The sequence below is a fragment of the Aquila chrysaetos genome, chromosome 13 (genome assembly GCF_900496995.4).
Source record: "Aquila chrysaetos chrysaetos chromosome 13, bAquChr1.4, whole genome shotgun sequence".
NCBI lineage: Eukaryota > Metazoa > Chordata > Aves > Accipitriformes > Accipitridae > Aquila > Aquila chrysaetos.
The window spans coordinates 5335205-5348976 of NC_044016.1; the positions used below are offsets into that span (position 1 = coordinate 5335205).

At 48.2% G+C, this 13772-nt stretch overlaps 1 protein-coding gene across 1 annotated transcript in view; it reads right to left on the reverse strand.

The window, feature by feature from the left end:
- The window catches only part of GALNT14 (polypeptide N-acetylgalactosaminyltransferase 14), a 100962-nt gene that overhangs the window by 39059 nt on the left and 48131 nt on the right, over positions 1–13772 (reverse strand). The window contains exon 3 of the mRNA XM_030035264.2: positions 2245–2343. Coding sequence (XP_029891124.1) covers positions 2245–2343 — 99 coding nt within the window. The remainder of the gene's footprint in view (positions 1–2244; positions 2344–13772) is intronic.

The following is a 13772-nucleotide window of genomic DNA, read 5'->3' on the forward strand; positions in this document are numbered from 1 at the left end:
AATCACACGCAACCGGGTAAGAAAGGCAGTAAAGCCAACTAATCAAGTCAAGCAAAGAAAAGAAGAGGAACAAGGAAGAAAGTCTTTTTATAACGGGAAATCAGAAACTTCAGAGGACAATATCCTAGAAGAAGAAGGAAAAATTCAAACTACCTGTATTTCTAACCTTGCCATCATTGCAATGAACAGTTCTCTAATGAAATCAGATCTGGGGGACCCAGGCATAAGAGCCGTATCATGGGTCTAACATCTCTCATGTGACAACATCACTCATGATCATACCTGCCAGGACAGTCAAGTGCTGAGTTATGGGGAGAAATGAGATTAAAGTCCATCCGTGCACTTTACATGTTATAAGCATCCTATATCTCAGGGGCTATAGGACTGCACTTGGCTTTCCCTTGCCATCTCTGTTACAATGGGTTCTAGGGGATGGTAAACCTATGCAAGGCACTGTAAAGATATAAGAGAAGGTCCAGGATCGAGGAAGCGGTACACAGCGTCAAGTGTCAGTGCTATGCACATGCGAAATCCACATACCCTAGAGAGAGAAAGCAGTGATAGATTTTTAAGTGTGAAGCAAGGAGATGGGATCAGGCATTGTCCTGGTTTCGGCTGGGATAGAGTTAATTTTCTTCCTAGTAGTTCGTATAGTGGAATATTTTGGATTTAGTAGGAGAAGAATGTTGATAACACACTGATGGTTTCAGTTGTTGCTAAGCAGTGTTTAGACTAAGTCAAAGATTTTTCAGCTTCCCATGCCCAGCCAGCAAGAAGGCTGGAGGGGCACAAGAAGTTGGGAGGGGACACAGCCAGGAGAGCTGACCCCAACTGGCAATGGGGTATTCCATACCACATGATGTCATGCCCAGTATATAAACCAGGCAGTGGGGCAGATCGCTGCTCAGGAACTAACTGGGCATTGGTCAGCGAGTGGTGAGCAACTGTATTGTGCATCACTTGTTTTGTATATTCCAATTCTTTTATTATTATTATTGTCATTTTATTATCATCATCATCATCATCATTATTATTATTTTCTTCCTTTCTGTCCTATTAACCTGTCTTTATCTCAACCCACGAGTTTTACTTTTTCCCCCCCCCCATTCTCTCCCCCATCCCACTGGGTCAGAGGGAGTGAGTGAGCAGCTGCATTGTGCTTAGTTGCCATCTGGGGTTAAAGCACGACAGGCATGAAACCATAAAGCAAAGCAGGAATTCAATTTCAGGACTATCAAACTCACTTGTGGCACTGGATATGTTCACCTCAGGCTGCTGTTTTCAGAGAAGACCCCAGTGAGGACATGACAGTGAACAGGGCACTGCTGAAGCCTCCCCCCAACCAGCAACCCCAGTCTGACCAGTACCGATGATGGCAAGGGGTCCCTGGGCATGCCAGGGTTTAACTGACAAGGCTTGCAGCAGGGCACGAACCTTCCCTATGTGGGCATGAGACACACCTGCAAAACGCTTATTACTGGCACAGAGCTGAGCACACCCAAGCTCGCTACAGAGGAACCCACCAGCTGAGACCTGGAGATAGACCCCTCAAAGGTCACTAAACCTTCCTACAAGAGAACTGGCAGATTCAAGGCACATATTGGGGTTAAATGCTGACTTCAAAAACCTGCAATGAAAATGAAGCCTTTAGTCTATCCCCTACAGCAAAACACAGCCAAGAACAAACCGACAAATGAAGGAATGGCCACATGCCCGGAGCGCTCCACCGTGTATCCAGAGGAGTACAGAAACCATCCTTGAAAATCTAGTCTGCATGTGCACCATTAGGGCTTCTCAATTAGCAAGCCTTTCTGGCACTCGACGGGTCACTGGAGGAGCTCAAACAGCAGTACTGGAGCAGACATCTGCAGAATCATAGCTGTCCCTAGAGGACTGGGACAAAATACAGCTGAGCACTGATACCCAGCTGGATATAAAGCCTCTTATCCCAGATTCTGTCTAATCTTCTGCCGCTCCCCCAAGAGCACCCCGTGATAGACCCTGCAAAGGGAACACAGCTACTTACTTTCCTGAGCATCCCACTGTAAAACCTACTTCTCAGAGACCAGCTTTCATGCTAATTTCTCCTGGCAATCATTTGAGACTGTAGTTGGTAGGTCCAGTCCCATTGCTGCAGTGAGTGCAAACAGATTCTGCCTTTACCCATGAAAATCTCTAGCCCACTCATCCTTTTTTAAGAGTGTTTATAAATAAGAGCATTTCCAGCAAACCAGGAGCTCTTACCTCCGAATCGTTCTTAGCAGGGTCGACCTGGCCTCATTGTGGAAGGTGATGATGACGCTGGTTGGCGGCAGGTCCTGGCGATAGTGCAAAGTCGTACACCTGAAGAGGGAGAAAGAGGCCGTTCAGGCACTGGAATTCAAAGTGGGAGCTCAATTCATTAACACAGGCAGCAGAGTCCATCAGTAGATGGTCCTCCAGCTGCTATCAAAAAAAAAAAAAAGAAGAGTTTTGCTGTGTGAATGCTTTCTGAAGGAGTTCAGAAACTGCCAAGTAAGTCAGTGAGGATTAAAGCAGCAAAAAGAGCTTAACTGCCATTAACAGGAAGGGATGAGAAAGGAGGCACCCAGCTTGCAGCCCTTTTCTCTAACCATTGCTTCCCAACTAGCACACCCTCCCGGTGCTACCGGCCTCCCCCACCAACAGGTAGCGGGAAGATAAAGGCCCTCCCTTTTGATACCAGTTAGGGCAATGCCAGCTTCAGCAAAGATGCTCCTCGCTGACATTAGCACGATGGGATCAGAAACGAGTCCTTCACGCCAAAGGTAAGGCACAGGTGAGGTGCTTGCAGAAGGCCAGCTGCAAGTCTGACGCTGCCTCGGTGGCTTTGTGAGCTTCGTGGGGCTTTTGGTGTCATCCCAGAAGTACTGGGTTATTGTGATGAGGCTTTTTTCTTTCTTAAAGTGAGGCAGGGGCCCAAGGACTCTCGCACCCACCCTGGCAGAGGTAAGAGCATTGCTGCAGCTCCAGCTCTGAGCTGCCTCACTCCCACCTCACAAGGCAGCAATTTCCACCAGCCCGCTGCAAGGTAAGCCAAGTCCTGTTTCTAAATTGTTTCCTCATTCATTCTGCCTTAATGGCATAACCTGACTACAGGGAAGATTGGGATTTAACACTTTCCAAGCCACCCTGCAGAAGGTGAAAACCCACAACTGCAACCACAGCCCCTGCTGCCTCCTTCCCAGGAGGAAACATCCTAGACTCTGTAATTACTTTGACCTTTAGCTGATGAAATTTGTGGCTTTTATAGACCGACGCCAACATATTCCTAGCTCAGGAAATCCAGATATACCTCTTACATCCGTGCTGCCCTTTCCAGGTCCCTGTCAGTCCCTGTGATGGCCATAAGATGACACACCAGTGGCAGAAGGGCACCCCGTGCCCAGCCTGAGGAACTCCCCATCACAGCCATCGTGTCCCTTCCCATCCACGTGCCACTCAACTGCTCGTGTCACTGCCCAGGTGCTACCACTACCATCCTCAAACGAAGCAGGAAAGAGGACTGAGCAACCACTCTTTCAACAAACCATCCGTTTGCTCCCCCAAAGCTCTGGACCACAGTATCTGCAAGGCAAAGTAAAAACAGATGGAAAAATTAAGTTGGAGATGGAGAGGGGAAAGTAGGTAAGAGTAGCCAGATATTGCTGGTTTATGCTATCAGCACAGCATGTTGCACCTCAGAAATACCAAAATGCTTGAGATACTCTTTAATGAGTTTTTTCATCTTTTCATTTTGAAATTGCATTTCTGATTATTTACAAAGTGAACTAAATGAAAGGAAAAAAGAGTGCGCAACAGGTGAAATAATTCCAGAGGTAAGGAAAAAAGGACATCTCGGGTGGGACAAAATATGTGCAAGCTCACGCTAAATCGGTTGCTGCTTTCTCTCATTGTTTCACTCAAAACCTTTCTCAAATCCTGCCTCAACTTGACCAAAGCAGATTTCCCATTACTACCTGGTTCTTTCAGCATAGTCACCAACCCCAGAAATTCATCACTGAACCAATTCTAATTCTAGGTCCATCTTCAAAGGACGCCAAAGTTGCACAGCTACTCCGCATGCAGGAGAAAATTCAGTGACATTGCCCCATGTGACAACACCCTCATTCATCAAAGTTACATCTCAGGGATGCTAAAAACAGAGGGTTTCTGAATTACTAAACAGCACCGGGTCATGCCCTGAGCTGCTCGTCTGGGTCACTGTGGCCCCTTGCATCATCTAGTAACCAACTCCAACTGAGCTTTCCCAACCCGATACGATGAGAAAGAAGCTGCTGCTGCTGCTGCTGCTCAGTGCCTTTTTTGCCACGCTCAGGCTCAGCCCTCGCTTGCTTTGCAGAGCTGCAGGGACAGACTATGACAATTGCTCTCCCTGTGCTATTTATACACCATTATCTCCTAACTGTTCCCAGATGCGTGTCCTTCCACCCACTTCCAGCGCGGCATCAGAAGGGGTTCTGTGGAGTAAACAAGGGAAGCTATTTCTGGAAAAAAAAGGAAAGAGGGTGAAAAATACAAAGTCATCAATACTTTACTCATGTTATTACGATAGTTAAGGAGCTAATAAATAAAGCGGCAATGGATGCATGCTGTATCACCCACCAGTGGGAGTGCTGGGGATACGCACGCTGGCTGAGCCTGTCGGCTATGTGATGAAGGCTCCTCGTGCATGACAACAACTTGCTTTTTAAAACTCCAGATGTCTATGCACCAGATCAGCCTAACTAGACAATGTGCATATGGGAAACACTGAAATGTCATATACGAGCACCTCCAGAGCTTGGTCACTGGCTCTGCGACTCAACCCGAGTTCTGTCTAATGAGGCTCCTCGCATCCCAAAGACGGGACTGATGACTGTGCTGCTGCTGTGGAGCAGGCAGGGACCCGGCAGCACCCCCAGCCTCGCTTCGCCTCTGTGACCAGCACTGCCCCGCAGGTGGGACTCGTCTCCCCAAAATCAGCCTGCAAAGGGTTAGGCTGAGCTGCTGCATCTGCCAGGGCTCCTCCGGGGTCCCTGTGTGGCCCTGACTCTGCCCTTGCCCAGGATTTTACACCTGGACCCTTCTTTCAGGAGCCCTCCCAAAGTTTCCTTCAGTTGGTCCCCTTTTTTTTTTTTTTTCCCTTCCTCCCCCAGTGTAACTGCAGCTAAACATCCTGGCTCCCCAGAAGGCAGATTTCAGTTTAAGTTGTTGACTACAAGTGTTTTTTTGGCACTTGCTTGGGTAATAAAAACCACAGCTTGGAAAAGCATTAAATCCAGCACGTCCAGAATTATTTTGTGTGACAATTACATCTGGGGTAATTTCAATTTAATACCTCACTGCAAGTGAAAATTGCAGCATGCAGCCCTAAAATTGCTGTAATAATGAAAATAAACCCGCTAAGAGCTGCCTGTGCTACCTCAGGCTGTCACTGGATAAACGTTTTGTGCTGCTTATGGTATTTCATAGGTCACCCAATTGCCAACATGAAAAAAAACTAACAACACCACCCACAACATTTTCAGGAAACCAATGAAAGTTTGAGGGTTGCTTTTTTTTTTTAGATTGTTAAAAAAAAAAAAAAAGTAAAAAAAAAAGTAATAACTGCATTGCTTATATTTGCAGTGTGTTGAAATTCACTGGCTAAAGTAATTTAAAGTTTCATGCTTTGAAACCTTGCTGCAGGACTGGGGAGCAATCTTAGCACAGCAAGTGCTAGCAGGAATGCTGCCAGGCTGAACTGCCTGCAATGTGGGCTGCCCACCAGCTCACAGCATCTGGGGGGCCAAAAGAAAACAGAAGCTAGGCTGGCCTGCCCTAAACACCCCAGAGAGAGCATCCAGCTGGAGAAAGAATTATTATTTCCTCCTGCAAACCCAGAAGTCAAACTTTCATTTGATGGGAAGTTTCACTTTTCTGTTTTAAGGTTATTTCAGGTTCAAATTTGAAATAATTTCAGAATCAGAAAGTTATGAAAGGGGCATTCTGGCTGCAGACACCTTAAGAATCACCCTTGGAAAATCCCAGCCTGGACTGGCTGCTCGCCGTACATCCTTCAGGGCGGAAGGAGCAGCACATCTCATCTCTGTTTTCCCAATATGCCGTTAACAGCTCAGGAATAAATTACGGCACACCCGTTTGTGGGGACAGGGAGCAGACAGCCGGAGCCCTGCACTCCTCACAGGAATCACAAAGCCCTCCCGCAAAGTCCCAAACTTTGGACACTCCAGTGTTCCTCACAGGCCTCCAAAGTCTCTCACTCTGAAGACTTTTTTTCTTGGGTTGCTTCGACCCTTGTGCTCCTGGTGAGAAAAAAATGGTGTGAACAGAGATGGACCCTGTTCCTCAGCCCCTCCTGGTCCACCCCTGGGCTCATGCAGAGTGCGTTTGCTCCTTGACATCTGCCATCATGCACCCACAGAGCTGCGCCATGTCTCCGAAACCCACCTCTCAGGCTCACCCTCTCCTGTGTCTCGTTAACTTCCTTCAAGAGATGATTATCCTCATCCTGCTCCCCCAGCTTCCCCTGCCAGGCTTCTGTTCATTCCTTTTTTCTGCTTTGACGGCCATCACTTGCCAACAGCTCTGCTTTGAATTTTTAACGTTTTCCATGAAGTCCAAACTCTCCCTTAACACAGCTCACCACTTCCAAAGCGCTCTCTGCATGTTTATTTTGAACAGCCAGCTGCATCATTCAGAGCTACACCACCTTTCAACTCCCTCCTGGCTCCTCCTTTCTCCTTGGAAACACGTGGGAGAGCAGTCTCGTCACCACGCATCTAAACCACAAGTATTTGGGTTTGTCTCCACACTGTGCACTCACAGGGCTCTCCCTCTCACATTGACCCAGAGGACAGGGACCTGCCATCAGAAACAGTATGGGTACACACCACCACTGATGGACAAACCTAGGAGCACTTTGGGTTTCAGATGACTTTCCTTGAGTCTGACTAGCTCTCCAAGCTTGACGGCTGTCTTGAGCGGACACGTGCAAGAGTCATGTCACAACAGCGCAACTACCATGAGCTGCATGTTATAGACTTGGACGCTCCACCAGAAGCAGAGAACAACTTGGTGGAGAAAGGGGAAAACCATAAAAAGTCCTTTTAGCTCACAGAAAAAGTGAACTAAATGACGCACGTCTCCACAGCAACTTCGAGGAAGAGTTAGTACTAACATCAAAGCTCTCAGCTCACACCCGTGCTGGAAGAAGAGATCTTGCCGGCCTGGTGCACACCTCTGAAGGGACTCAGCCAGTCAGGACTGGAGCAAGCCTCTGCTCCAGCCTGGCCTTGGGCTGGACCAAGTCATCCATGCCTGGGAGAAGCCTCTACAGATTTGCTCAGGCTACACACCAGTCAGTCAACAACCACCTCCTGGGGACCTTGCTGTCACCCCACACCCAGCTGGAGAGACGGAGCAGCAGGGAAAGTGGAGGAGAAAGACCAGAGATACTGAAAACGTGTCTATACCTTACCAAAGGGACAGGAGCTAGCCCGCTTCTGGAAATGGGTGGCAGTCCAGGAAAGAGAAACAAGGATAGCTTTCTTTTACCATTTTTCTTTCTTCTCATAAAAACCAGCTCAGCCCTCTCTGGTTTGAGCTGCTTCACCTAACTATTGCGGCCGGGTGTCCTTGGTGTAGTCACTGCAATTCCTCCCTCCAGGACCCCAGAAGAAACTGGAGCAAGTCTTGACAACCAACCAGGTGTGAAAAATTACTCCTTCAGAGGAAAACAAAAATTACTGCCCTAGGGAGCGAGGAAGCTGCCCATCATAGGCAAGTAAACAGCCACCAGTGGGAAGGAAGAGATTAGAGCCCCAACTGCCTTGCTCCGGCCAGTAGCGAACACGCGCGGGCTCCGCACGCCTGCAGGGATGGCACGACGTGCGGGCACCTTGGTCATACCTCTCAGGACAACCTCCCAGGGTGGCATAGACCCCAGACAGTGGGAAACCATTGTACCTAAACCCTATCTTGGAGCTGAAGCAAAATTACAGTCGAGTTCCATGAAAATACTCTAAAAATAGGGACCCTGGACATGTTGCAATTTGGAGCTATATAGCAATGTATGTGCCAACTCGTATGGAAACTAATGAGTTCATGGAGCTTACTGCTGGACAGGACCATGCACTGTCTCACCTGACCTCTGAGTAATACAGTCTCTGGCATTTTTCCCAGTTATCTGTACATTTCTCAGTTATCCATGCATTAAGCCCAGTGACTTGTGTCTGACTGCAGAATACCTTTCCAAAAATCATTACTTCGTGCCCTCCAGAGATGGAAAATCCAAGAAGCACCGTTCACGTTACAGTCAATGCATCAGTCTCATACGACAGCATAAGTGGGATAGGACAATTCAGTATATGCATGACCAAAGCACACAGAGGGGTCTGTGGCCTTTTTCATGACATTCACCTCCCATCACCACCCTCAGTCCTTCTTGGCTCTCCCCAAGCCATCCTTCCTGCACGTTACCTCAAAATACTTTGTCACTCAGCTTTGGGAGACCTTCAAAATCTACTTTGTCTTCCCAAAATACGTCAGCATCTCCTCCTCCTTCTACGGGTATGCTTTGCACCCCCTCAGTCAGGACGAGGCTGCCAAATGGAGGGCTGACCACGGTCTGCCTTGCTGCACATCTCCAGCAACACCACGCTCTGCACGCACTGCCTGGCACCCGGGGCCATGCCGGGGGACGGCTGCTAGCAGCAAGCAGGCTGCTTGCACAACCTGCAGTTGGGGTCGGGTCTGGGACAAAGACCTACTGAGAAAGCTCTGGGGTTTCTTCCATAACGCCAAGAGCTTTGATACTGACCGCTCCACCAGGACACACCACAATCTGAGTGTGAACATCGCTGCTCAGAGCACATATGTGACCTTTGTAGCATGATAGGGAGAGCAGTGGCTGCGGGGATTGCCACCAGCTACAGACCCTCTTGCATCCATCCTGGTCCTGCAGGTCCACCTCGGGCTGGCCATGACAGCGGGCAGGTTGGTGCTACCGAAATACCAAAAGGCCTAGAGCAAGGAGAGGCTGAAAAACCAGCTGGAAGGCAGAGGACTCTGGAGAGCAACTGTGCCAAAAGGAAAGAGGGGGCAAGGAGTCAGATGTCAGCTGGGGATGCCACGTGATTGCAGGGAGCGCCAGCTCAAGTTAGGCTTGCCAAAGTGAAAAAATACCCTTGAGAAAGGTCGGTAGGATTTCTCTGTGCTGGGCTGGCATGCACCTCAGGTTTGCATTCCCAAAAAGGGACTGAAAACTCCCCAGGGTGGCATGCAACAGCCTCAGTAGCTGCTGAGGCTGGGACAAACAGGGGCGATCCAAAGAGAGGAATCCCCGGTTGAGTAGACAACTTGGGGGTGTGCAAGTGCTTGAGCGAGGGTGAGGAGGCACATCTGCAACAAATCTTCAATGGTGGTTAGCATCACAGCTGACAAGGAATTATTTAGCAGGCTTTAACTAGACGTAATTGGATAAAACTGTAAGGAACACCATCGGGAAAACACTGCCAGGGCACTGAATCAGTTCTGGCTGCAGATTAGACTCCCAGAGGAACCTGTCCAAGTCCCCACCTCTCCCCTCCCCAGCACACGCTACCGCAAAAAATACTAGAAAAATGGGGAAAAGAGAAGAACGCTCCAGAGGGCAGAAGATGCTACCACTGATGAAAGAGGTCTTCGCAGCCTCCGTGCTCTGAAGTCGATGTGCTACAATGAATGTGATGGTTACGGCTAGTGCTTGCCTGAAGGCAAGCAGCTCCAAGCCTTGGCAGGGGACGACCACACACGCTGCCCACCAGGGCAGGGACCTGCAAACGGGAACCCCGGTTCAACTCAACTGCGGGCTGACCTGAGGTCAGCCTTCTTGGGTTGACCAAGAAGGACATTTTTCTACACAGCTTCTGGAAATTGAAACAGTGCTATATTTGGCTAGTGCACAATTAGTGTTTTCTCTAACTCACTGCCTCTTTCAGTCTCTTTCTTTCTTTCTTTTCCCTGCAAGATAGATATCTAAAAAATTAATCAAACGGCTAAATTTGAAGAAAGGGGGAAATGCAAGAAGGCAAAAATAACCTTCTGTGCACATGACGTGCTGCTGCCTGCGAACCTCAAAACTGATGAGATGATGCATTTATAATTTATTAAAAATTCACTGGATTTTTGTCTTTGGAAATGGGGAAGGGAAAAAAAAAAAGAGAACCTACTAAAAAGGAAGGAGAGAATAGCATGGCTGCATTTAAAAACAAGTTAAACCAGATTGTGTGTCTTGATTTTCAAAGCAGTTCATGAATAATTCAGACTTCTAGGGCCCTCCACACAGACTCAGGGTCTGTCGTGCTTCTTGACTCCCCCCACCCTTCCTTCTTCAGAACTGAGGCAAAAAGAAAAAAGGAGCCAACAAAAGTGAAAAAAAGAAAACAAACAACAAAAAAGAAACTTCTTTGTTTTCAGTAGAATTTTAAATCGTGGCCAAATTTCTGATGCCAGTTTTACTGGAATACCAGAGCTGACATCACAGGTTTTCACCTGGTGAAAGTAAAAGCAAAATCTGGCACCTTGCACCTTCCTGAAAAGCCACCAATCCTTTATTAAAGATCTTTAGAAGCCAGGACAACCTGAAATTACATTTCAGAGGGTCAGAACCACGGATGTAAAGATTCATTAGGGAGGATGCTTTCTGACCAGAGCTTCCTGGCACCGTGTGGCAAATCAAAGCAGAGAAAGTCCCCATCCCCACAACTCCTCCTTAGTCAAAAATGGAGAAGCGCAAACCCAACTCCACACTGTGATACATCAAAAACACTTTAAGCATGCAGGGATCTGCAGTGCTTACAGCAAAAATCCACCCAAATGGCCCTGAAACATTGCCTGTGATTGCCCTTTTGCTACAGTTGATGGAGTAGGACTTTAAGGTGCTGGTAGCTGAAAAAACAAACAAGAGTTTGATGGAAGAAACTGTCTCATGGCCTTAATTATCAATAGTAGTAAGCCTCAGAGAATTAGTTCCATGGCTTACTAATACTCGACTTCGATTTCAGCCTACGCAAACATACTGGGTCAATAGAAATACCGAGACAAGCAGGAAAGTTAAACAAACAACTTCATTCTGTCCGAATTACTTGGAACAAGTTATCAAAGTAATCGATGGCACGTAATAACTAGAAGACAAGTGGTCAATACGTTATAGCAGTCAAAGGCAGAGGATGGCTCTAGCAGAGAGTGATCAATGGCACCCTAGGAATGTTGAAGCACTTGGTGATGAAGCGATGTCCATCATGAAGTCATCAGCGGGCCCTGGTAGGGTTCAGGTGGGCGCTGCATCGCTCCCTGTGAAGGACACCAAGACAAGCGAGGCTTTCTCTTCCCCATAAAAACCCCAGGATCCTCTCCATCCATTGCAGAGAAGGAGGCACATGGAGTTTAAAGAAGAGACCCCATCCCTCCATGGATTGACTGGTGTTGGCACACCCACCTGAGGGCCACGGCTGGGGCTGCGGTTGATGCTGGTCTATCAGAGACCCCCCCATCCCTCCCTCCAGCAGGAAGAAGCCCTCTCCCCAGTATAGTGACAGCCATGGCGATACCACATCCTCACACCAGTGGTTGCTGCAGCCGCCGACACACGTCACGGCATCGCTTCCACTCCAGCACATCATTTGTTCCAGAGGAGCCCAATGTGTACTTTTCATCTGATACTCAAAATCACTTGCTTTTAAATACAGCCTGTCACTTTTAGATGACTAGAAGTGTCAAAAACATTTGAGATCTAAATGAAATTTTTTCCTTTTCAGGATGAGAAAAACAGATCCTTTTGGCTTTAAGTTTTCCTGTATTTTTACTTTGAGATTCACAGAGAGCTTTGCTTTTGGTTTATCCTGAAATTGCTGTCTCCTGGCTTTTCTTTTTCTCAAATAACCAAAGAACCAAAACACGGTTATTTGCTCATACTGAGTCCTGTCCACCCACATAATCCCCAAATTCAGGCTCCAGAGATGTGGCACTGACAACACGGACATAACCCAGGTGTGGGGATCAGAGCAGATCCCACCACCCACTCCACCTCTGTTTCCAGCTTCAGCCTCTCAAACGAAAGCAGCAGTGCCTGTGTCCGGACATCACTCACCTTGAAATGGAGCGGTTCGTCCTCAGGGCCCAGTGACTGGCAGGTCGCTGTCTTTTATTAAATTCCCAGCTCTCCCCCTCCCCGTCCCCCATCATGACAGGGACACGCAGAAAGATCATGCCGCCACAGACAGATATCTGGGGAATGAGCTTTTATCTCCGGGTGAATGTGTCGCAAAAGTAGAGCTAATTAACTGGGGCTCTGTTTTTGAAAAAGGTTAATATTTTATCACATGTCTTCTGTCTTGAGGAATAATTAGCCCTGGCTGTACTAGCTCAGCCGTTTCCCAAGGGACTGAGTGAGAAACTGGAGGCTGGAGAGAGACACGTGGTATTGATGGATAGACAGCATCTCAACTCTGGGCTAACAGTACATCTAACCAGTGGTTACTTCTCCACACAAACTAACCTGCCGTAGAATATTAACAGAGGCAAAACCCTGCTCCAAAGGCTGTACATGTTCTGCTTGTCCTATTCTTTGCCCTCAGGTACAGGGGATGCTTTAAACCAAGGCACTGTAACTCAGCAAAGAGCTTCACGGCTCCGGCACTGGAGCACCAGTCCAAGCCCCTCGTCCCCAGGCACCACCAGCTCTGAGGCAGTCTCTTCCCTCATCGCTCCGATGCCCCAGTCTACACAACGAGAGGGAAAACCCAAGGGCTCTCCTAACTCTTCCATCCCAATGACAAACCCGTTCTCATGGGGAGAACCGACTGCTGAAGCAAATTCCCATGGGGACTGGGGAGAAGAAGGTCCCCCCAGTGCCTGCACAGCAGTCCTCATCGGGGGGTGCAGCGCACAACATCTCTCCACGAGGCTGCTAAGAACAGGGCTGAGATGCAAGCAGGGTAAACGGAGGAATTGGAAAAGGACGAGGGAAGGGTCATTTCAGATCGACCCAGAACTATTTTGTGCATGCATTTTTCTTGGCAAAATGCAATGGACGGGTGGGTGGGGAATTTCCAGAGTGAAATCAAAACTGTCTCATGGGGAAACAAAACCAAAATAACTTAGGTGAAGGAAATCTATCACATGGAGCAGGGCGGGGGGGAGAAACTGTTTTCAGCTTTTTTTCTCTCCGAAACAGCAATTTTTGGCAAGCAAAACATTAGTCCAACCAAAATAAAGGTGTTTTCCAGGGAAGAGACAGCTGGGATGGAGGCTGTGCCTGCTCCTGAGCGAGCTCCTCAGACGCTTCTCAGGAGGATGCCTATCCCATGCGGATGCTCTTCCTACCCAGGGAGGCACTGTGGGGCTGAAACAAGGGACAACTTGCAGAAACAAGACACAGCAGCAGGAAATTTAATATTATACCATGGTGTTTGCGGGAAAAGTCCAGAGTCACCCCCACTACCAGGACCCAGGCTCTGAGACACTGAGGTCCTACGGGCTCCCCCAGTACCCGCACTGCCGATCCTTTTTGCCCTGAAGACGCCTTTTAGCCAAGGACACAGCTCAGGAATCATTTCTGCTCACTGTGCAGACAAGTGCCATAACTCACACTCCTAGCACAGCTCTTTCAGATATAACTAGCTTTGCCCTCCAGAAAAAAATGAGTAACACAGCCACTTAACTGACACATCCTCCTGCATTCAAAACACCCGCCTATACATTTCCATCAGTTCCTCATACAGTCTAGCTCA